The 26,360-nt window shown below is 48.1% G+C and overlaps 1 protein-coding gene across 5 annotated transcripts in view; it reads left to right on the top strand.

Annotated features, from left to right (window-relative positions):
- DLG4 (discs large MAGUK scaffold protein 4) overlaps positions 1 to 26,360 on the top strand; it is a 377,913-nt gene that overhangs the window by 326,820 nt on the left and 24,733 nt on the right. For all 5 annotated transcript variants that reach the window (XM_073623516.1, XM_073623515.1, XM_073623512.1 and 2 more), the window contains 5 exons: positions 23,440 to 23,578; positions 23,764 to 23,920; positions 24,026 to 24,128; positions 24,478 to 24,598; positions 25,576 to 25,746. In XM_073623516.1, the coding sequence (XP_073479617.1) occupies positions 23,440 to 23,578; positions 23,764 to 23,920; positions 24,026 to 24,128; positions 24,478 to 24,598; positions 25,576 to 25,746 (691 nt within the window). The remainder of the gene's footprint in view (positions 1 to 23,439; positions 23,579 to 23,763; positions 23,921 to 24,025; positions 24,129 to 24,477; positions 24,599 to 25,575; positions 25,747 to 26,360) is intronic.

Raw genomic sequence — 26,360 nt, 5'->3', positions numbered from 1 at the left:
CCTCTACCTTCATCTCACCTGTATGTCACTGTCTGCCAACACTTCTACCTCTACCTTCATCTCACTGTATGTCACTGTCTGCCAACACTTCTACTCTACCTTCATCTCACCTGTATGTCACTGTCTGCCAACACTTCTACCTCTACCTTCATCTCACCTGTATGTCACTGTCTGCCAACGCTTCTACCTCTACCTTCATCTCACCTGTATGTCACTGTCTGCCAACGCTTCTACCTCTACCTTCATCTCACCTGTATGTCACTGTCTGCCAACACTTCTACCTCTACCTTCATCTCACCTGTATGTCACTGTCTGCCAACACTTCTACCTCTACCTTCATCTCACCTGTATGTCACTGTCTGCCAACACTTCTACCTCTACCTTCATCTCACCTGTATGTCACTGTCTGCCAACACTTCTACCTCTACCTTCATCTCACCTGTATGTCACTGTCTGCCAACACTTCTACCTCTACCTTCATCTCACCTGTATGTCACTGTCTGCCAACACTTCTACCTCTACCTTCATCTCACCTGTATGTCACTGTCTGCCAACACTTCTACCTCTACCTTCATCTCACCTGTATGTCACTGTCTGCCAACACTTCTACCTCTACCTTCATCTCACCTGTATGTCACTGTCTGCCAACACTTCTACCTCTACCTTCATCTCACCTGTATGTCACTGTCTGCCAACACTTCTACCTCTACCTTCATCTCACCTGTATGTCACTGTCTGCCAACACTTCTACCTCTACCTTCATCTCACCTGTATGTCACTGTCTGCCAACACTTCTACCTCTACCTTCATCTCACCTGTATGTCACTGTCTGCCAACGCTTCTACCTCTACCTTCATCTCACCTGTATGTCACTGTCTGCCAACCTCTACCTCTACCTTCATCTCACCTGTATGTCACTGTCTGCCAACGCTTCTACCTCTAACTTCATCTCACCTGTATGTCACTGTCTGCCAACACTTCTACCTCTACCTTCATCTCACCTGTATGTCACTGTCTGCCAACACTTCTACCTCTACCTTCATCTCACCTGTATGTCACTGTCTGCCAACACTTCTACCTCTACCTTCATCTCACCTGTATGTCACTGTCTGCCAACACTTCTACCTCTACCTTCATCTCACCTGTATGTCACTGTCTGCCAACACTTCTACCTCTACCTTCATCTCACCTGTATGTCACTGTCTGCCAACACTTCTACCTCTACCTTCATCTCACCTGTATGTCACTGTCTGCCAACACTTCTACTCTACCTTCATCTCACCTGTATGTCACTGTCTGCCAACACTTTTACCTCTACCTTCATCTCACCTGTATGTCACTGTCTGCCAACACTTCTACCTCTACCTTCATCTCACCTGTATGTCACTGTCTGCCAACACTTCTACCTCTACCTTCATCTCACCTGTATGTCACTGTCTGCCAACACTTCTACCTCTACCTTCATCTCACCTGTATGTCACTGTCTGCCAACACTTCTACCTCTACCTTCATCTCACCTGTATGTCACTGTCTGCCAACATTTCCACCTCTACCTTCATCTCACCTGTATGTCACTGTCTGCCAACACTTCCACCTCTACCTTCATCTCACCTGTATGTCACTGTCTGCCAACGCTTCTACCTCTACCTTCACCTCAGCTGTATGTCACTGTCTGCCAACACTTCTACCTCTACCTTCATCTCACCTGTATGTCACTGTCTGCCAACACTTCTACCTCTACCTTCATCTCACCTGTATGTCACTGTCTGCCAACACTTCTACCTGCTACCTTCATCTCACCTGTATGTCACTGTCTGCCAACACTTCTACCTCTACCTTCATCTCACCTGTATGTCACTGTCTGCCAACACTTCTACCTCTACCTTCATCTCACCTGTATGTCACTGTCTGCCAACACTTCTACCTCTACCTTCATCTCACCTGTATTTCACTGTCTGCCAACGCTTCCACCTCTACCTTCATCTCACCTGTATGTCACTGTCTGCCAACGCTTCTACCTCTACCTTCATCTCACCTGTATGTCACTGTCTGCCAACGCTTCTACCTCTAACTTCATCTCACCTGTATGTCACTGTCTGCCAACACTTCTACCTCTACCTTCATCTCACCTGTATGTCACTGTCTGCCAACACTTCTACCTCTACCTTCATCTCACCTGTATGTCACTGTCTGCCAACACTTCTACCTCTACCTTCATCTCACCTGTATGTCACTGTCTGCCAACACTTCTACCTCTACTTCATCTCACCTGTTTGTCACTGTCTGCCAACACTTCTACCTCTACCTTCATCTCACCTGTATGTCACTGTCTGCCAACACTTCTACCTCTACCTTCATCTCACCTGTATGTCACTGTCTGCCAACACTTCTACCTCTACCTTCATCTCACCTGTATGTCACTGTCTGCCAACACTTCTACCTCTACCTTCATCTCACCTGTATGTCACTGTCTGCCAACACTTCTACCTCTACCTTCATCTCACCTGTATGTCACTGTCTGCCAACACTTCTACCTCTACCTTCATCTCACCTGTATGTCACTGTCTGCCAACACTTCTACCTCTACCTTCATCTCACCTGTATGTTACTGTCTGCCAACACTTCCACCTCTACCTTCATCTCACCTGTATGTCACTGTCTGCCAACACTTCTACCTCTACCTTCATCTCACCTGTATGTCACTGTCTGCCAACACTTCTACCTCTACCTTCATCTCACCTGTATGTCACTGTCTGCCAACACTTCTACCTCTACCTTCATCTCACCTGTATGTCACTGTCTGCCAACACTTCTACCTCTACCTTCATCTCACCTGTATGTCACTGTCTGCCAACACTTCTACCTCTACCTTCATCTCACCTGTATGTCACTGTCTGCCAACACTTCTACCTCTACCTTCATCTCACCTGTATGTCACTGTCTGCCAACACTTCTACCTCTACCTTCATCTCACCTGTATGTCACTGTCTGCCAACACTTCTACCTCTACCTTCATCTCACCTGTATGTCACTGTCTGCCAACGCTTCCACCTCCTACCTACACCTCACCTGTATGTCACTGTCTGCCAACACTTCTACCTCTACCTTCATCTCACCTGTATGTCACTGTCTGCCAACACTTCTACCTCTACCTTCATCTCACCTGTATGCCACTGTCTGCCAACACTTCTACCTCTACCTTCATCTCACCTGTATGTCACTGTCTGCCAACACTTCTACCTCTACCTTCATCTCACCTGTATGTCACTGTCTGCCAACACTTCTACCTCTACCTTCATCTCACCTGTATGTCACTGTCTGCCAACATTTCCACCTCTACCTTCATATCACCTGTATGTCACTGTCTGCCAACGCTTCTACCTCTACCTTCACCTCAGCTGTATGTCACTGTCTGCCAACACTTCTACCTCTACCTTCATCTCACCTGTATGTCACTGTCTGCCAACACTTCTACCTCTACCTTCATCTCACCTGTATGTCACTGTCTGCCAACACTTCTACCTCTACCTTCATCTCACCTGTATGTCACTGTCTGCCAACACTTCCACCTCTACCTTCATCTCACCTGTATGTCACTGTCTGCCAACACTTCCACCTCTACCTTCATCTCACCTGTATGTCACTGTCTGCCAACACTTCTACCTCTACCTTCATCTCACCTGTATGTCACTGTCTGCCAACACTTCTACCTGTACCTTCATCTCACCTGTATGTCACTGTCTGCCAACACTTCCACCTCTACCTTCATCTCACCTGTATGTCACTGTCTGCCAACACTTCCACCTCTACCTTCATCTCACCTGTATGTCACTGTCTGCCAACACTTCCACCTCTACCTTCATCTCACCTGTATGTCACTGTCTGCCAACACTTCTACCTCTACCTTCATCTCACCTGTATGTCACTGTCTGCCAACACTTCTACCTCTACCTTCATCTCACCTGTATGTCACTGTCTGCCAACACTTCTACCTCTACCTTCATCTCACCTGTATGTCACTGTCTGCCAACACTTCTACCTCTACCTTCATCTCACCTGTATGTCACTGTCTGCCAACACTTCTACCTCTACCTTCATCTCACCTGTATTTCACTGTCTGCCAACGCTTCCACCTCTACCTTCATCTCACCTGTATGTCACTGTCTGCCAACGCTTCTACCTCTACCTTCATCTCACCTGTATGTCACTGTCTGCCAACGCTTCTACCTCTAACTTCATCTCACCTGTATGTCACTGTCTGCCAACACTTCTACCTCTACCTTCATCTCACCTGTATGTCACTGTCTGCCAACACTTCTACCTCTACCTTCATCTCACCTGTATGTCACTGTCTGCCAACACTTCTACCTCTACCTTCATCTCACCTGTATGTCACTGTCTGCCAACACTTCTACCTCTACCTTCATCTCACCTGTATGTCACTGTCTGCCAACACTTCTACCTCTACCTTCATCTCACCTGTATGTCACTGTCTGCCAACACTTCTACCTCTACCTTCATCTCACCTGTATGTCACTGTCTGCCAACACTTCTACCTCTACCTTCATCTCACCTGTATGTCACTGTCTGCCAACACTTCTACCTCTACCTTCATCTCACCTGTATGTCACTGTCTGCCAACACTTCTACCTCTACCTTCATCTCACCTGTATGTCACTGTCTGCCAACACTTCTACCTCTACCTTCATCTCACTGTATGTCACTGTCTGCCAACACTTCTACCTCTACCTTCATCTCACCTGTATGTCACTGTCTGCCAACACTTCTACCTCTACCTTCATCTCACCTGTATGTCACTGTCTGCCAACACTTCTACCTCTACCTTCATCTCACCTGTATGTCACTGTCTGCCAACACTTCCACCTCTACCTTCATCTCACCTGTATGTCACTGTCTGCCAACACTTCCACCTCTACCTTCATCTCACCTGTATGTCACTGTCTGCCAACACTTCTACCTCTACCTTCATCTCACCTGTATGTCACTGTCTGCCAACACTTCTACCTCTACCTTCATCTCACCTGTATGTCACTGTCTGCCAACACTTCTACCTCTACCTTCATCTCACCTGTATGTCACTGTCTGCCAACACTTCTACCTCTACCTTCATCTCACCTGTATGTCACTGTCTGCCAACACTTCTACCTCTACCTTCATCTCACCTGTATGTCACTGTCTGCCAACACTTCTACCTCTACCTTCATCTCACCTGTATTTCACTGTCTGCCAACGCTTCCACCTCTACCTTCATCTCACCTGTATGTCACTGTCTGCCAACGCTTCTACCTCTACCTTCATCTCACCTGTATGTCACTGTCTGCCAACGCTTCTACCTCTAACTTCATCTCACCTGTATGTCACTGTCTGCCAACACTTCTACCTCTACCTTCATCTCACCTGTATGTCACTGTCTGCCAACACTTCTACCTCTACCTTCATCTCACCTGTATGTCACTGTCTGCCAACACTTCCACCTCTACCTTCATCTCACCTGTATGTCACTGTCTGCCAACACTTCTACCTCTACCTTCATCTCACCTGTATGTCACTGTCTGCCAACACTTCTACCTCTACCTTCATCTCACCTGTATGTCACTGTCTGCCAACACTTCTACCTCTACCTTCATCTCACCTGTATATCACTGTCTGCCAACATTTCCACCTCTACCTTCATATCACCTGTATGTCACTGTCTGCCAACGCTTCTACCTCTACCTTCACCTCAGCTGTATGTCACTGTCTGCCAACACTTCTACCTCTACCTTCATCTCACCTGTATGTCACTGTCTGCCAACACTTCTACCTCTACCTTCATCTCACCTGTATGTCACTGTCTGCCAACACTTCTACCTCTACCTTCATCTCACCTGTATGTCACTGTCTGCCAACACTTCTACCTCTACCTTCATCTCACCTGTATGTCACTGTCTGCCAACACTTCTACCTCTACCTTCATCTCACCTGTATGTCACTGTCTGCCAACACTTCTACCTCTACCTTCATCTCACCTGTATGTCACTGTCTGCCAACACTTCTACCTCTACCTTCATCTCACCTGTATTTCACTGTCTGCCAACGCTTCCACCTCTACCTTCATCTCACCTGTATGTCACTGTCTGCCAACGCTTCTACCTCTACCTTCATCTCACCTGTATGTCACTGTCTGCCAACGCTTCTACCTCTAACTTCATCTCACCTGTATGTCACTGTCTGCCAACACTTCTACCTCTACCTTCATCTCACCTGTATGTCACTGTCTGCCAACACTTCTACCTCTACCTTCATCTCACCTGTATGTCACTGTCTGCCAACACTTCTACCTCTACCTTCATCTCACCTGTATGTCACTGTCTGCCAACACTTCTACCTCTACCTTCATCTCACCTGTATGTCACTGTCTGCCAACACTTCTACCTCTACCTTCATCTCACCTGTATGTCACTGTCTGCCAACACTTCTACCTCTACCTTCATCTCACCTGTATGTCACTGTCTGCCAACACTTCTACCTCTACCTTCATCTCACCTGTATGTCACTGTCTGCCAACACTTCTACCTCTACCTTCATCTCACCTGTATGTCACTGTCTGCCAACACTTCTACCTCTACCTTCATCTCACCTGTATGTCACTGTCTGCCAACACTTCTACCTCTACCTTCATCTCACCTGTATGTCACTGTCTGCCAACACTTCTACCTCTACCTTCATCTCACCTGTATTTCACTGTCTGCCAACGCTTCCACCTCTACCTTCATCTCACCTGTATGTCACTGTCTGCCAACGCTTCTACCTCTACCTTCATCTCACCTGTATGTCACTGTCTGCCAACGCTTCTACCTCTAACTTCATCTCACCTGTATGTCACTGTCTGCCAACACTTCTACCTCTACCTTCATCTCACCTGTATGTCACTGTCTGCCAACACTTCTACCTCTACCTTCATCTCACCTGTATGTCACTGTCTGCCAACACTTCTACCTCTACCTTCATCTCACCTGTATGTCACTGTCTGCCAACACTTCTACCTCTACCTTCATCTCACCTGTATGTCACTGTCTGCCAACACTTCTACCTCTACCTTCATCTCACCTGTATGTCACTGTCTGCCAACACTTCTACCTCTACCTTCATCTCACCTGTATGTCACTGTCTGCCAACACTTCTACCTCTACCTTCATCTCACCTGTATGTCACTGTCTGCCAACACTTCTACCTCTACCTTCATCTCACCTGTATGTCACTGTCTGCCAACACTTCTACCTCTACCTTCATCTCACCTGTATGTCACTGTCTGCCAACACTTCTACCTCTACCTTCATCTCACCTGTATGTCACTGTCTGCCAACACTTCTACCTCTACCTTCATCTCACCTGTATGTCACTGTCTGCCAACGCTTCCACCTCTACCTTCATCTCACCTGTATGTCACTGTCTGCCAACGCTTCTACCTCTAACTTCATCTCACCTGTATGTCACTGTCTGCCAACACTTCTACCTCTAACTTCATCTCACCTGTATGTCACTGTCTGCCAACACTTCTACCTCTACCTTCATCTCACCTGTATGTCACTGTCTGCCAACACTTCTACCTCTACCTTCATCTCACCTGTATGTCACTGTCTGCCAACACTTCTACCTCTACCTTCATCTCACCTGTATGTCACTGTCTGCCAACACTTCTACCTCTACCTTCATCTCACCTGTATGTCACTGTCTGCCAACACTTCTACCTCTACCTTCATCTCACCTGTATGTCACTGTCTGCCAACACTTCTACCTCTACCTTCATCTCACCTGTATGTCACTGTCTGCCAACACTTCTACCTCTACCTTCATCTCACTGTATGTCACTGTCTGCCAACACTTCTACCTCTACCTTCATCTCACCTGTATGTCACTGTCTGCCAACACTTCTACCTCTACCTTCATCTCACCTGTATGTCACTGTCTGCCAACACTTCTACCTCTACCTTCATCTCACCTGTATGTCACTGTCTGCCAACACTTCTACCTCTACCTTCATCTCACCTGTATGTCACTGTCTGCCAACACTTCTACCTCTACCTTCATCTCACCTGTATGTCACTGTCTGCCAACACTTCTACCTCTACCTTCATCTCACCTGTATGTCACTGTCTGCCAACACTTCTACCTCTACCTTCATCTCACCTGTATGTCACTGTCTGCCAACACTTCTACCTCTACCTTCATCTCACCTGTATTTCACTGTCTGCCAACGCTTCCACCTCTACCTTCATCTCACCTGTATGTCACTGTCTGCCAACGCTTCTACCTCTACCTTCATCTCACCTGTATGTCACTGTCTGCCAACGCTTCTACCTCTAACTTCATCTCACCTGTATGTCACTGTCTGCCAACACTTCTACCTCTACCTTCATCTCACCTGTATGTCACTGTCTGCCAACACTTCTACCTCTACCTTCATCTCACCTGTATGTCACTGTCTGCCAACACTTCTACCTCTACCTTCATCTCACCTGTATGTCACTGTCTGCCAACACTTCTACCTCTACCTTCATCTCACCTGTATGTCACTGTCTGCCAACACTTCTACCTCTACCTTCATCTCACCTGTATGTCACTGTCTGCCAACACTTCTACCTCTACCTTCATCTCACCTGTATGTCACTGTCTGCCAACACTTCTACCTCTACCTTCATCTCACCTGTATGTCACTGTCTGCCAACACTTCTACCTCTACCTTCATCTCACCTGTATGTCACTGTCTGCCAACACTTCTACCTCTACCTTCATCTCACCTGTATGTCACTGTCTGCCAACACTTCTACCTCTACCTTCATCTCACCTGTATGTCACTGTCTGCCAACACTTCTACCTCTACCTTCATCTCACCTGTATTTCACTGTCTGCCAACGCTTCCACCTCTACCTTCATCTCACCTGTATGTCACTGTCTGCCAACGCTTCTACCTCTACCTTCATCTCACCTGTATGTCACTGTCTGCCAACGCTTCTACCTCTAACTTCATCTCACCTGTATGTCACTGTCTGCCAACACTTCTACCTCTACCTTCATCTCACCTGTATGTCACTGTCTGCCAACACTTCTACCTCTACCTTCATCTCACCTGTATGTCACTGTCTGCCAACACTTCTACCTCTACCTTCATCTCACCTGTATGTCACTGTCTGCCAACACTTCTACCTCTACCTTCATCTCACCTGTATGTCACTGTCTGCCAACACTTCTACCTCTACCTTCATCTCACCTGTATGTCACTGTCTGCCAACACTTCTACCTCTACCTTCATCTCACCTGTATGTCACTGTCTGCCAACACTTCTACCTCTACCTTCATCTCACCTGTATGTCACTGTCTGCCAACACTTCTACCTCTACCTTCATCTCACCTGTATGTCACTGTCTGCCAACACTTCTACCTCTACCTTCATCTCACCTGTATGTCACTGTCTGCCAACACTTCTACCTCTACCTTCATCTCACCTGTATGTCACTGTCTGCCAACACTTCTACCTCTACCTTCATCTCACCTGTATGTCACTGTCTGCCAACACTTCTACCTCTACCTTCATCTCACCTGTATGTCACTGTCTGCCAACATTTCCACCTCTACCTTCATCTCACCTGTATGTCACTGTCTGCCAACACTTCCACCTCTACCTTCATCTCACCTGTATGTCACTGTCTGCCAACGCTTCTACCTCTACCTTCACCTCAGCTGTATGTCACTGTCTGCCAACACTTCTACCTCTACCTTCATCTCACCTGTATGTCACTGTCTGCCAACACTTCTACCTCTACCTTCATCTCACCTGTATGTCACTGTCTGCCAACACTTCTACCTCTACCTTCATCTCACCTGTATGTCACTGTCTGCCAACACTTCTACCTCTACCTTCATCTCACCTGTATGTCACTGTCTGCCAACACTTCTACCTCTACCTTCATCTCACCTGTATGTCACTGTCTGCCAACACTTCTACCTCTACCTTCATCTCACCTGTATTTCACTGTCTGCCAACGCTTCCACCTCTACCTTCATCTCACCTGTATGTCACTGTCTGCCAACGCTTCTACCTCTACCTTCATCTCACCTGTATGTCACTGTCTGCCAACGCTTCTACCTCTAACTTCATCTCACCTGTATGTCACTGTCTGCCAACACTTCTACCTCTACCTTCATCTCACCTGTATGTCACTGTCTGCCAACACTTCTACCTCTACCTTCATCTCACCTGTATGTCACTGTCTGCCAACACTTCTACCTCTACCTTCATCTCACCTGTATGTCACTGTCTGCCAACACTTCTACCTCTACCTTCATCTCACCTGTATGTCACTGTCTGCCAACACTTCTACCTCTACCTTCATCTCACCTGTATGTCACTGTCTGCCAACACTTCTACCTCTACCTTCATCTCACCTGTATGTCACTGTCTGCCAACACTTCTACCTCTACCTTCATCTCACCTGTATGTCACTGTCTGCCAACACTTCTACCTCTACCTTCATCTCACCTGTATGTCACTGTCTGCCAACACTTCTACCTCTACCTTCATCTCACCTGTATGTCACTGTCTGCCAACACTTCTACCTCTACCTTCATCTCACCTGTATGTCACTGTCTGCCAACACTTCTACCTCTACCTTCATCTCACCTGTATGTTACTGTCTGCCAACACTTCCACCTCTACCTTCATCTCACCTGTATGTCACTGTCTGCCAACACTTCTACCTCTACCTTCATCTCACCTGTATGTCACTGTCTGCCAACACTTCTACCTCTACCTTCATCTCACCTGTATGTCACTGTCTGCCAACACTTCTACCTCTACCTTCATCTCACCTGTATGTCACTGTCTGCCAACACTTCTACCTCTACCTTCATCTCACCTGTATGTCACTGTCTGCCAACACTTCTACCTCTACCTTCATCTCACCTGTATGTCACTGTCTGCCAACACTTCTACCTCTACCTTCATCTCACCTGTATGTCACTGTCTGCCAACACTTCTACCTCTACCTTCATCTCACCTGTATGTCACTGTCTGCCAACGCTTCCACCTCCTACCTACACCTCACCTGTATGTCACTGTCTGCCAACACTTCTACCTCTACCTTCATCTCACCTGTATGTCACTGTCTGCCAACACTTCTACCTCTACCTTCATCTCACCTGTATGCCACTGTCTGCCAACACTTCTACCTCTACCTTCATCTCACCTGTATGTCACTGTCTGCCAACACTTCTACCTCTACCTTCATCTCACCTGTATGTCACTGTCTGCCAACACTTCTACCTCTACCTTCATCTCACCTGTATGTCACTGTCTGCCAACATTTCCACCTCTACCTTCATATCACCTGTATGTCACTGTCTGCCAACGCTTCTACCTCTACCTTCACCTCAGCTGTATGTCACTGTCTGCCAACACTTCTACCTCTACCTTCATCTCACCTGTATGTCACTGTCTGCCAACACTTCTACCTCTACCTTCATCTCACCTGTATGTCACTGTCTGCCAACACTTCTACCTCTACCTTCATCTCACCTGTATGTCACTGTCTGCCAACACTTCCACCTCTACCTTCATCTCACCTGTATGTCACTGTCTGCCAACACTTCCACCTCTACCTTCATCTCACCTGTATGTCACTGTCTGCCAACACTTCTACCTCTACCTTCATCTCACCTGTATGTCACTGTCTGCCAACACTTCTACCTGTACCTTCATCTCACCTGTATGTCACTGTCTGCCAACACTTCCACCTCTACCTTCATCTCACCTGTATGTCACTGTCTGCCAACACTTCCACCTCTACCTTCATCTCACCTGTATGTCACTGTCTGCCAACACTTCCACCTCTACCTTCATCTCACCTGTATGTCACTGTCTGCCAACACTTCTACCTCTACCTTCATCTCACCTGTATGTCACTGTCTGCCAACACTTCTACCTCTACCTTCATCTCACCTGTATGTCACTGTCTGCCAACACTTCTACCTCTACCTTCATCTCACCTGTATGTCACTGTCTGCCAACACTTCTACCTCTACCTTCATCTCACCTGTATGTTACTGTCTGCCAACACTTCTACCTCTACCTTCATCTCACCTGTATGTCACTGTCTGCCAACACTTCTACCTCTACCTTCATCTCACCTGTATGTCACTGTCTGCCAACACTTCTACCTCTACCTTCATCTAACCTGTATGTCACTGTCTTCCAACACTTCTACCTCTACCTTAATCTCACCTGTATATCACTGTCTGCCAACACTTCCACCTCCTACCTTCATCTCACCTGTATGTCACTGTCTGCCAACACTTCTACCTCTACCTTCATCTCACCTGTATGTCACTGTCTGCCAACACTTCTACCTCTACCTTCACCTCACCTGTATGTCACTGTCTGCCAACACTTCTACCTCTACCTTCATCTCACCTGTATGTCACTGTCTGCCAACACTTCTACCTCTACCTTCATCTTACCTGTATGTCACTGTCTGCCAACACTGCTACCTCTACCTTCACCTTACCTGTATGTCACTGTCTGCCAACACTTCCTCCTCCTACCTTCATCTCACCTGTATGTCACTGTCTGCCAACACTTCTACCTCTACCTTCATCTAACCTGTATGTCAACGTCTGCCAACACTTCTACCTCTACCTTCATCTCACCTGTATGTCACTGTCTGCCAACACTTCTACCTCTACCTTCACCTCACCTGTATGTCACTGTCTGCCAACACTTCTACCTCTACCTTCACCTCACCTGTATGTCACTGTCTGCCAACACTTCCTCCTCTACCTTCACCTCGCCTGTATGTCACTGTCTGCCAACACTTCCACCTCTACCTTCATCTCACCTGTATGTCACTGTCTGCCAACGCTTCTACCTTCATCTCACCTGTATGTCACTGTCTGCCAACGCTTCCTCCTCCTACCTTCATCTCACCTGTATGTCACTGTCTGCCAACACTTCTACCTCTACCTTCATCTCACCTGTATGTCACTGTCTGCCAACGCTTCCTCCTCCTACCTTCATCTCACCTGTATGTCACTGTCTGCCAACACTTCCACCTCTACCTTCATCTCACCTGTATGTCACTGTCTGCCAACGCTTCCTCCTCCTACCTTCATCTCACCTGTATGTCACTGTCTGCCAACACTTCTACCTCTACCTTCATCTCACCTGTATGTAAACTTCTGCCAACACTTCTACCTCTACCTTCATCTCACCTGTATGTCACTGTCTGTCAACACTTCTACCTCTACCTTCATCTCACCTGTATGTCACTGTCTGCCAACACTTCTACCTCTACCTTCACCTCACCTGTATGTCACTGTCTGCCAACACTTCCTCCTCTACCTTCACCTCACCTGTATGTCACTGTCTGCCAACACTTCTACCTCTACCTTCATCTTACCTGTATGTCACTGTCTGCCAACACTTCTACCTCTACCTTCATCTCACCTGTATGTCACTGTCTGCCAACACTTCCACCTCTACCTTCATCTCACCTGTATGTCACTGTCTGCCAACACTTCTACCTCTACCTTCATCTCACCTGTATGTCACTGTCTGCCAACCCTTCCTCCTCCTACCTTCATCTCACCTGTATGTCACTGTCTGCCAACACTTCTACCTCTCCCTTCATCTCACCTGTATGTCACTGTCTGCCAACGCTTCCTCCTCCTACCTTCATCTCACCTGTATGTCACTGTCTGCCAACACTTCTACCTCTACCTTCATCTCACCTGTATGTCACTGTCTGCCAACCCTTCTACCTCTACCTTCACCTCACCTGTATGTCACTGTCTGCCAACGCTTCTTCCTCTACCTTCACCTTACCTGTATGTCACTGTCTGCCAACACTTCTACCTCTACCTTCATCTCACCAGTATGTCACTGTCTGCCAACACTTCCTCCTCCTACCTTCATCTCACCTGTATGTCACTGTCTGCCAACGCTTCTTCCTCTACCTTCACCTCACCTGTATGTCACTGTCTGCCAAAGCTTCCACCTCTACCTTCATCTCACCTGTATGTAACTGTCTGCCAACACTGCTACCTCTACCTTCATCTCACCTGTATGTCACTGTCTGCCAACACTTCTACCTCTGCCTTCATCTCACCTGTATGTCACTGTCTGCCAACACTTCTACCTCTACCTTCATCTCACCTGTATGTCACTGTCTGCCAACACTTCTACCTCTACCTTCATCTCACCTGTATGTCACTGTCTGCCAACACTTCTATCTCTACCTTCATCTCACCTGTATGTCACTGTCTGCCAACACTTCTACCTCTACCTTCATCTCACCTGTATGTCACTGTCTGCCAACACTTCTACCTCTACCTTCATCTCACCTGTATGTCACTGTCTGCCAACACTTCCACCTCTACCTTCATCTCACCTGTATGTCACTGTCTGCCAACACTTCTACCTCTACCTTCATCTCACCTGTATGTCACTGTCTGCCAACACTTCTACCTCTACCTTCATCTCACCTGTATGTCACTGTCTGCCAACACTTCCACCTCCTACCTTCATCTCACCTGTATGTCACTGTCTGCCAACACTTCTACCTCTACCTTCATCTCACCTGTATGTCACTGTCTGCCAACACTTCTACCTCTACCTTCATCTCACCTGTATGTCACTGTCTGCCAACACTTCCACCTCTACCTTCATCTCACCTGTATGTCACTGTCTGCCAACGCTTCCTCCTCCTACCTTCAACTCACCTGTATGTCACTGTCTGCCAACACTTCTACCTCTACCTTCATCTCACCTGTATGTCACTGTCTACCAACACTTCTACCTCTACCTTCATCTCACCTGTATGTCACTGTCTGCCAACACTGCTACCTCTACCTTCACCTTACCTGTATGTCACTGTCTGCCAACTCTTCCTCCTCCTACCTTCATCTCACCTGTATATCACTGTCTGCCAACACTTCTACCTCTACCTTCACCTCACCTGTATGTCACTGTCTGCCAACACTTCTACCTCTACCTTCATCTCACCTGTATGTCAACGTCTGCCAACACTTCTACCTCTACCTTCATCTCACCTGTATGTCACTGTCTTCCAACACTTCTACCTCTACTTTCATCTCACCTGTATGTCACTGTCTGCCAACACTTCTACCTTTACCTTCATCTCACCTGTATGTCACTGTCTTCCAACACTTCTACCTCTACCTTCATCTCACCTGTATGTCACTGTCTGCCAACACTTCCACCTCCTACCTTCATCTCACCTGTATGTCACTGTCTGCCAACACTTCTACCTCTACCTTCACCTCACCTGTATGTCACTGTCTGCCAACGCTTCTTCCTCTAGCTTCACCTTACCTGTATGTCACTGTCTGCCAACACTTCTACCTCTACCTTCATCTCACCTGTATGTAACTGTCTGCCAACACTTCTACCTTTACCTTCATCTCACCTGTATGTCACTGTCTGCCAACGCTTCCTCCTCCTACCTTCATCTCACCTGTATGTCACTGTCTGCCAACGCTTCTTCCTCTACCTTCACATCACCTGTATGTCACTGTCTGCCAACGCTTCCACCTCTACCTTCATCTCACCTGTATGTCACTGTCTGCCAACACTTCCACCTCTACCTTCATCTCACCTGTATGTCACTGTCTGCCAGCACTTCCACCTCTACCTTCATATCACCTGTATGTCACTGTCTGCCAACGCTTCTTCCTCTACCTTCATCTCACCTGTATGTCACTGTCTGCCAACACTTCTACCTCTACCGTCACCTCACCTGTATGTCACTGTCTGCCAACACTTCTACCTCTACCTTCATCTCACCTGTATGTCACTGTCTGCCAACACTTCCACCTCTACCTTCATCTCACCTGTATGTCACTGTCTGCCAACACTTCCACCTCTACCTTCATCTCACCTGTATGTCACTGTCTACCAACACTTCCACCTCTACCTTCATCTCACCTGTATGTCACTGTCTACCAACACTTCTACCTCTACCTTCATCTCACCTGTATGTCACTGTCTGCCAACACTGCTACCTCTACCTTCACCTTACCTGTATGTCACTGTCTGCCAACACTTCCTCCTCCTACCTTCATCTCACCTGTATATCACTGTCTGCCAACACTTCTACCTCTACCTTCATCTCACCTGTATGTCAACGTCTGCCAACACTTCTACCTCTACCTTCATCTCACCTGTATGTCACTGTCTGCCAACACTTCTACCTCTGCCTTCATCTCACCTGTATGTCACTGTCAGCCAACACTTCTACCTTTACCTTCATCTCACCTGTATGTCACTGTCTTCCAACACTTCTACCTCTACCTTCATCTCACCTGTATGTCACTGTCTGCCAACACTTCTACCTCTACCTTCATCTCACCTGTATGTCACTGTCTGCCAACACTTCCACCTCCTACCTTCATCTCACCTGTATGTCACTGTCTGCCAACACTTCTACCTCTACCTTCACCTCACCTGTATGTCACTGTCTGCCAACGCTTCCTCCTCTACCTTCACCTTACCTGTATGTCACTGTCTGCCAACACTTCTACCTCTACCTTCATCTCACCAGTATGTCACTGTCTGCCAACACTTCCTCCTCCTACCTTCATCTCACCTGTATGTCACTGTCCGCCAACACTTCTACCTCTACCTTCATCTCACCTGTATGTCACTGTCTGCCAACGCTTCCTCCTCCTACCTTCATCTCACCTGTATGTCACTGTCTGCCAACGCTTCTTCCTCTACCTTCACCTCACCTGTATGTCACTGTCTGCCAACGCTTCCACTTCTACCTTCATCTCACCTGTATGTCACTGTCTGCCAACACTTCCACCTCTACCTTCATCTCACCTGTATGTCACTGTCTGCCAACACTTCCACCTCTACCTTCATATCACCTGTATGTCACTGTCTGCCAACGCTTCTTCCTCTACCTTCATCTCACCTGTATGTCACTGTCTGCCAACACTTCTACCTCTACCGTCACCTCACCTTTATGTCACTGTCTGCCAACACTTCTACCTCTACCTTCATCTCACCTGTATGTCATTGTCTGCCAACACTTCCACCTCTACCTTCATCTCACCTGTATGTAACTGTCTGCCAACACTTCCACCTCTACCTTCATCTCACCTGTATGTCACTGTCTGCCAACACTTCTACCTCTACCTTCATCTCACCTGTATGTCACTGTCACGGAACGCCCCACACACCGCTTGAGTGCTTCCGTCATATACCACTTCCTCCCAGTCTGTATACAGATATCCCAACCTCTCTGAGCACAAACAAGGCGACACTTGCTTGTTGCTACCAAGAACTGACTTTATTCAGAACCAGAATACAGTCTTATATACACAGGAGAAGATTACTCTAACAACACAAATGTAATCTAATTAACATGAGCTAATTATCTAATCCTTTATACAGCCTAGGTGACTGAGACATGACCTTTCGCCCAGACTTGTGGTCACCGAGCTTCATACAGTTAATTAACACAATAGCAGTCGTCCCGTCTCCTACATTGTATAGAGGACAATGTCATTAGCTCATTTAATTAACATAAACACAGGTTGATGACAACAGCATCTCCTCACAGGATGTGTCCCAACAGAATGAATCCATTGAAAATCCAGGGCCCATAATCAAAAGGCAACAGGCTTGCATACAGTCCTCTCCAACAGCCTCTGTTCTGGCTAGGTCTGTGACATTTCTCCCCTTTCGGCAGGAGAATAACACAGGAGGAGACCCCAGACGGGTTGACTCCGAAGTTAGTCCATAGTTCCAGTCCTCTACTGCCTGTACCCACACAGTACCCCAAACAAATGGTTCCAAACAGAGTATTACTCACCCAGCCAACCTCTGCCTCTCTCAGAGAACATATCTGCCTCTGGGGAGAGGCCTGGACTGGCTCTTCTCCCTGGAATCCTTTCTGCCGCTGGAGAGGAGACAGGTGTCTGGGCTCACTCTGTCATGCTGTTGGGGATCGGGGCCCACTGCCCAGCATCCCTGGGGTATACAGGTGGAGACTGAAGTCCCATCCACCTTCACAGGAAATCCATCCTCTGTTAGTTGAGGGCAGAGTCCAGCAGTCCTCGGCCCTGTTGCCAGCCCTTCTGCTGGAAACCCCACACCATCTGTTCCGGCTAACTGTTGGAGAGGGAGGCCGACTGCCCCGCCTCCCTGGAACTCTGTAGTTGTTGCCGGTGCTGGGCAGAGGTTGGTAGCACTCTGCCCTGTTGCCAGCACTTCTGCTGGTGACTCCGCATCCTCTGCTCCGGCTAACTGTTGGGGCAGGAGGTTGGCTTCCTGCACTCCCAAACTGTGTAGCTGCCATTGGGGAGGTGAGCCGGCTGCTTCTTTTTCCATTCCCTCATCTGGCTGCTGGGACGACATGTCGATGGTACCGTCTCCCAGGTACACGGATCTTTGCTGGGGAGGAAAGCCCACTTCCTCCACCCTGGCCAACTGTTGGGGAGGGACAACACACACCTCCTCTCCCTTCTCCCCCTGTATCTGCTGCTGGGAAGTGATTGCCATCTTCTCAGCCTGAGCCTCCACAATTGCTGCAGGTGTGGGGCAGAGGTCTTGGGCCCTCTGTCCGGTTGCCAGCACTTCTGCTGGGGGTTTGCCAGGTGGTTCCTCCTCTACAGAAACGTCTATTAAATCCCCAGTCTCTGGAATTGGTAAAAGTGTGGGACAGAGGTCTTGGACCCTCTGTTCAGTTACCAGATCTTCAGCTGGAGAAGTTTGTTTTAACTCCATAGATACTGCTGGCAGAAAATCACATGTCCCTGTCAGTGTTGTGGGAGAAAGGCCGACTACCTCTTCTCTCAGGAAGGCTGAAGCCACTGTTGGTGCTGGGCAGAACACAGTGAACTTTGGCCCTGATAGCAGCTCTTCTGCTGGAGGCTCATCAGGTTGTTCTTCCTCAGCAGAAAAGTCCATCAAATCCCATGTCTCTGCAACTGATGTCTGGGGATGGAGGTTCACCATCTTCTGTCCATGGAACCCAGAAGATGTTATCAATGCTGGGCAAAGGTTAGCAGAGCTCTGCCCTGTTGTCAGCACTTCAGCTTTGGGGATGGCAATCTCCAGATTTTCCACTGCAGATTCTCTGGCATGCTGCTGGACAGGCACATTCCTCCATCCAAGATCATCCCATGCAGAAACAGGATCATCAAGGTCAGTCAGCACTTGCTGCATCCGCCATAAGACCTCCGCCTCCATAGCTGTGGGGGCAGGTTGGCAAAGCACACTATTGCTCTGCCACATTGCCGACTCTTCAGCCAGGATTTCAGGGTTGTCAGCTGGTATTTCCTGATAGTCCCAGGTAAAGGGAGCCCAGCCCTGGCACTGAGCAATGTCTAGCAGCCGTCTGTAGGCGATCTCTAGCTCCCATTCCTGAACGGCCAGAAACTCCAAATCTTCCTGTGCCCAGTGCACTTCCGAAATGTTCAGTAGCCCTTCTCTGAAATCCATGATTTCGTCCACCCGCCACTCCAAATCACTCCCAAAGTTAGGGTCCCCTGTCAGCTTCACAAACAACAGTCCCAAGCCGCCGTAGCTTAAGCCTTCCGTTGGGCTGTCATCCGCTATCCAGGGACATGCTTGGGATACATGCCACCGGAGGGCTCTGTAGCTCTCATCCAGCTTTATCTCTGCCCAGACCAGCCTGCTTAATTCAGCTGTCTGCTTCTTGTGTGGTTTTTCTCCCAAAAACCGCACCCGCAGTCCGTACTGCGACCAGTACCTTTCCTCGATGGAGGGGAGAACTTTTCCCTGGTGTCGCTGCTCACGGGCTAGCGCTTCCTTCCAGAGTTTGCAGCGAATAGAATCACACCATCCCAGCAGGACCTGCTCCGATACTGGTCTTCTGTGCTGTATCTGCATCTCTCGCAACCTCCTTCTGAATTCCTCATCCATGGCGGCTGGTATCTGTACCTCTCCTCTCCTGCTATCTGGACCTTGGATCCAGATGGAAGTTTGGATGTCCCAGACTGCAGGAAGCTTTCCCGCTGCTTGCCACCAATGTCACGGAACGCCCCACACTCCGCTTGAGTGCTTCCGTCATATACCACTTCCTCCCAGTCTGTATACAGATATCCCAACCTCTCTGAGCACAAACAAGGCGACACTTGCTTGTTGCTACCAAGAACTGACTTTATTCAGAACCAGAATACAGTCTTATATACACAGGAGAAGATTACTCTAACAATACAAATGTAATCTAATTAACATGAGCTAATTATCTAATCCTTTATACACCCTAGGTGACTGAGACATGACCTTTCGCCCAGACTTGTGGTCACCGAGCTTCATACAGTTAATTAACACAATAGCAGTCGTCCCGTCTCCTACATTGTATAGAGGACAATGTCATTAGCTCATTCAATTAACATAAACACAGGTTGATGACAACAGCATCTCCTCACAGGATGTGTCCCAACAGAATGAATCCATTGAAAATCCAGGGCCCATAATCAAAAGGCAACAGGCTTGCATATAGTCCTCTCCAACAGCCTCTGTTCTGGCTAGGTCTGTGACAGTCACTGTCTGCCAACACTTCTACCTCTACCTTCATCTCACCTGTATGTCACTGTCTGCCAACACTTCTACCTCTACCTTCATCTCACCTGTATGTCACTGTCTGCCAACACTTCTACCTCTACCTTCATCTCACCTGTATGTCACTGTCTGCCAACACTTCTACCTCTACCTTCATCTCACCTGTATGTCACTGTCTGCCAACACTGCTACCTCTACCTTCACCTTACCTGTATGTCACTGTCTGCCAACACTTCCTCCTCCTACCTTCATCTCACCTGTATATCACTGTCTTCCAACACTTCTACCTCTACCTTCATCTCACCTGTATGTCAACGTCTGCCAACACTTCTACCTCTACCTTCATCTCACCTGTATATCACTGTCTTCCAACACTTCTACCTCTACCTTCATCTCACCTGTATGTCACTGTCTGCCAACACTTCTACCTCTACCTTCATCTCACCTGTATGTCACTGTCTTCCAACACTTCTACCTCTACCTTCATCTCACCTGTATGTCACTGTCTGCCAACACTTCCACCTCTACCTTCATCTCACCTGTATGTCACTGTCTGCCAACACTTCTACCTCTACCTTCACCTCACCTGTATGTCACTGTCTGCCAACGCTTCCTCCTCCTACCTACACCTCACCTGTATGTCACTGTCTGCCAACACTTCCTCCTCTACCTTCACCTCACCTGTATGTCACTGTCTGCCAACACTTCCACCTCTACCTTTATCTCACCTGTATGTCACTGTCTGCCAACGTTTCTACCCTCATCTCACCTGTATGTCACTGTCTGCCAACGCTTCTTCCTCTACCTTCACCTCACCTGTATGTCACTGTCCGCCAACGCTTCCTCCTCCTACATACACCTCACCTGTATGTCACTGTCTGCCAACGCTTCTTCCTCTACCTTCACCTCACCTGTATGTCACTGTCTGCCAACACTTCTACCTCTACCTTCATCTCACCTGTATGTCACTGTCTGCCAACACTTCTACCTCTACCTTCATCTCACCTGTATGTCACTGTCTGCCAACACTTCCACCTCTACCTACACCTCACCTGTATGTCACTGTCTGCCAACACTTCCTCCTCTACCTTCACCTCACCTGTATGTCACTGTCTGCCAACACTTCTACCTCTACCTTCATCTCACCTGTATGTCACTGTCTGCCAACACTTCTACCTCTACCTTCATCTCACCTGTATGTCACTGTCTTCCAACACTTCTACTTCTACCTTCATCTCACCTGTATGCCACTGCCTGCCAACGCTTCCTCCTCCTACCTTCATCTCACCTGTATGTCACTGTCTGCCAACGCTTCTACCTTCACCTCACCTGTATGTCACTGTCTGCCAATGCTTCCTCCTCCTACCTACACCTCACCTGTATGTCACTGTCTGCCAACGCTTCCACCTCTACCTTCATCTCACCTGTATGTCACTGTCTGCCAACACTTCCACCTCTACCTTCATCTCACCTGTATGTCACTGTCTGCCAACGCTTCTTCCTCTACCTTCATCTCACCTGTATGTCACTGTCTGCCAACACTTCTACCTCTACCTTCATCTCACCTGTATGTCACTGTCTGCCAACGCTTCTACCCTCATCTCACCTGTATGTCACTCTCTGCCAACACTTCCACCTCTACCTTCATCTCACCTGTATGTCACTGTCTGCCAACGCTTCTTCCTCTACCTTTATCTCACCTGTATGTCACTGTCTGCCAACACTTCTACCTCTACCTTCATCTCACCTGTATGTCACTGACTGCCAACGCTTCTTCCACTACCTTCATCTCACCTGTATGTCACTGTCCGCCAACACTTCTACCTCTACCTTCATCTCACCTGTATGTCACTGTCTGCCAACACTTCTACCTCTACCTTCATCTCACCTGTATGTCACTGTCTGCCAACACTTCTACCTCTACCTTCATCTCACCTGTATATCACTGTCTGCCAACACTTCTACCTCTACCTTCATCTCACCTGTATGTCACTGTCTGCCAACGCTTCTTCCTCTACCTTTATCTCACCTGTATGTCACTGTCTGCCAACACTTCTACCTCTACCTTCATCTCACCTGTATGTCACTGACTGCCAACGCTTCTTCCACTACCTTCATCTCACCTGTATGTCACTGTCCGCCAACACTTCTACCTCTACCTTCATCTCACCTGTATGTCACTGTCTGCCAACACTTCTACCTCTACCTTCATCTCACCTGTATGTCACTGTCTGCCAACACTTCTACCTCTACCTTCATCTCACCTGTATATCACTGTCTGCCAACACTTCTACCTCTACCTTCATCTCACCTGTATGTCACTGTCTGCCAACACTTCTACCTCTACCTTCATCTCACCTGTATGTCACTTTCTGCCAACGATTTCACCTCTACCTTCATCTCACCTGTATGTCACTGTCTGCCAACGCTTCTTCCTCTACCTTCACCTCACCTGTATGTCACTTTCTGCCAATGCTTTCACCTCTACCTACACCTCACCTGTATATCACTGTCTGCCAACGCTTCCTCCTTCTACCTTCATCTCACCTGTATGTCACTGTCTGCCATCGCTTCTACCTCTACCTTCATCTCAGCTGTATGTCACTGTCTGCCACCTCTACCTACACCTCACCTGTTCCCTTCTGCTGACCTCACCCTCCTCCTTCTCTCCCTCTCCATTGTTCACTCTTTCCCATCTCTCCCTCTTTCACCCTCCCCCTGCCACACACACGCACACACACACTAATCCTCACTCTCCCTATCCCCGCTTTCCTTTTCTTTCTTCTCTCTATCCTCTCTTCTTCATCCTCATCTCTTTTTATTTACAGCCTACTCTCAGCAGCTGGACAGTGATTTGTGTCACCCCAGTTACCTGGGCCCTGAGTATGCACCAGTCATGACACCAACATCACCTCGAAGATACTCACCAATCCCCAAAGAGCTAATGGGAGAGGAGGAGGTGCCACGGTAAGAGGGGCAAGGAAGTGAGGCGGGGTGGAAGGACGGTGGACATGGTCAGTGTTTGGTGTAAAATGTATTATATTGAGAAATCTGGTAGCTGGATAGAAGAAAGGTTAGAGGTTCCGGGTGGAGAATGCAGGCAATGTGGGGACAGATGGGTTCTTGTTGTCACACCTCTGCCATTTCTACAGGGAACCACGGAGGATTGTTATACATCGTGGATCAACGGGTCTAGGTTTTAATATCGTTGGTGGAGAAGACGGGGAAGGAATTTTTATCTCATTCATTTTGGCGGGTGGACCAGCTGATCTGAGCGGAGCCCTGCGGAAAGGCGATCAGATCCTTTCTGTGAGTATGGACACCACAGTATATATATCATTATGTGTAATATGTGACTGCTGTACACGTGACAAATGGAATGTGCATTACTCAATTGTCCTGATTGACCGCCAGGTGAACGGAGTAGATCTGAGGAATGCAACACATGAACAAGCAGCACTCGCTCTGAAGAATGCTGGCCAGACCGTCACCATCATTGCACAATACAAACCGGAAGGTATGTAATATGCTTTATGTTGTATGTTTTGGGCTAATGTGTGCCCATTCCTTTAGTCGGTGATTGGATATGGCGGTGGTAATGTAAATGATGCGTCTGACGGATGGTGGTGGGAAGGGAGGCCACTTCAACTCACTGTAATTCAAAGAGAAGGTCCAGAACTCCGTGTAAGGATAATAAAATATACGTCATAATGGCCGAAACACGTCAACGTCTGTGTATTCAGCCTGTGGTTACTGTGGAGTAGTTAATAAGGGAAGTATTGCACAGAGTTGCTGACCTTCTATTTGATGTCCATCACTGTCACCAAATTCTGAGGAACATGTGGTCCTATGATGTGTCCCTGCAGAGTACAGCCGGTTTGAGGCCAAGATCCACGATCTGCGGGAACAGCTGATGAACAGCAGTCTGGGCTCTGGCAGCGCCTCCCTGCACAACACCAATGGCAACAAACGGGGATTCTACATCCGGTAAGATGGAGGAGAAATGCCATGGAAATGATGACTGCTCTCACAAGTAGTCACATCCCTTACATGATACACCCCCGACATGATACATGATACATCCCCGACATGATACATCCCCGACATTAGACATGATACACCCCGACATTAGACATGATACACCCCCGACATTAGACATGATACAACCCCGACATTAGACATGATACAACCCCGACATGATACGTCCCTGACCATAGACATGATACGTCCCCGACATGATACATTATACAACCCCGACATGATACATGATACATCCCCGACATGATACATCCCCAACATTAGACATGATACACCCCCGACATTAGACATGATACACCCCCGACATTAGACATGATACAACCCCGACATTAGACATGATACAACCCCGACATGATACGTCCCTGACCATAGACATGATACGTCCCTGACCATAGACATGATACATCCCTGACCATAGACATGATACGTCCCTGACCATAGACATGATACATCCCTGACCATAGACATGATACGTCCCTGACCAAAGACATGATACGTCCCTGACCATAGACATGATACGTCCCTGACCATAGACATGATACGTCCCTGACATGATACACCCACAAAAAATGGGGATTGGATTCCCAGGAACTGCACCTCATTGCTGTATTATAAATGGGTACGCCCCTAATAAACTCTATTAGAAGTCAGCGTATCCCTTTTCCCCATGTTGGTGTTGGTATATCCCTGTTTACTTGTATTAGAAGTTTGCATGTCCCTGGCCCATGTAATAGAAGTCAATTTATCTCTGCTTCCTATATTGGAAGTTGGCATGCCCCTGTTTCCCTATATTAGGAGATGGTATGTCCCTGTTCCCCTGTAATAATAGCAGATATGTCACCTGTTTCCCTTGGCTCCCCCTATATCATGCAATGGTCTTTCCCACATAGTCTTTGTTGATATTGAGTCGTTTCTCTTCTCCTTAGGGCGCTCTTTGACTATGACAAGACTCGGGATTGTGGCTTCCTCAGCCAGGCCCTGAGCTTTAAGTTTGGAGATGTTCTGCAAGTCCTGGATGCGACAGACGAGGAATGGTGGCAGGCTCGGCGAGTGCAGCCGGAGGGGGAGGAGATTGGCTTCATCCCCAGTAAAAGAAGGTGAGATGATGCCCTTTAGATAGAGGGTTAGAAGGTGCTTTGTCTTGTCACTCAAGGTCCAGCTACTGTAGCTGAGACCTGGATGCCCCAATCCCAGACTGACCTTAGATCACCCTTATATCAGGAGGCCCCCAACCCTAGGCTGATCCTGGGTCACCTTTACATCAGAAGGCCCCAACCCTAGGGTGATCCTGGGTAACCCTTATATCTGGAGGCCCCAATCCCAGGCTGATCCTGGGTCACCCTTATATCTGAAGGCCCCAACCCTAGGCTGATCCTGGTTTACCCTTTTATCGGGAGGCCCCAACCCCTACACTCCATGGGACCTAGGAGGAGAGAGCCCCCTCTAAGACTAGAGATATTACCCCCCCCCCCCAGGTATCAATGAAGGCCATTAGTGGTATAGTGCGAATCCTGCACCTCTCTTTTAAGACAAGCGACCCCCGAGACTAGAGATCGAACCCTCAGGGGTATCATGGAGGGCCATCAGTGGTATAGTGAGAGTCCCGCACCTCTCCTCTAAGTTATCAAACCCCTGAGACTAGAAATTGAACCCGGGGGGGGGGGGGGGGTATCGTGGAGGGCCATCAGTGGTATAGTGAGAGTCCTGCACT

Source organism: Aquarana catesbeiana, linkage group LG03, assembly GCF_042186555.1.
Source record: "Aquarana catesbeiana isolate 2022-GZ linkage group LG03, ASM4218655v1, whole genome shotgun sequence".
Taxonomy (NCBI): Eukaryota; Metazoa; Chordata; class Amphibia; order Anura; family Ranidae; genus Aquarana; species Aquarana catesbeiana.
The sequence above is the reverse complement of the archived record's forward strand: the minus strand, read 5'-3'. Positions and strand labels throughout refer to the sequence as shown.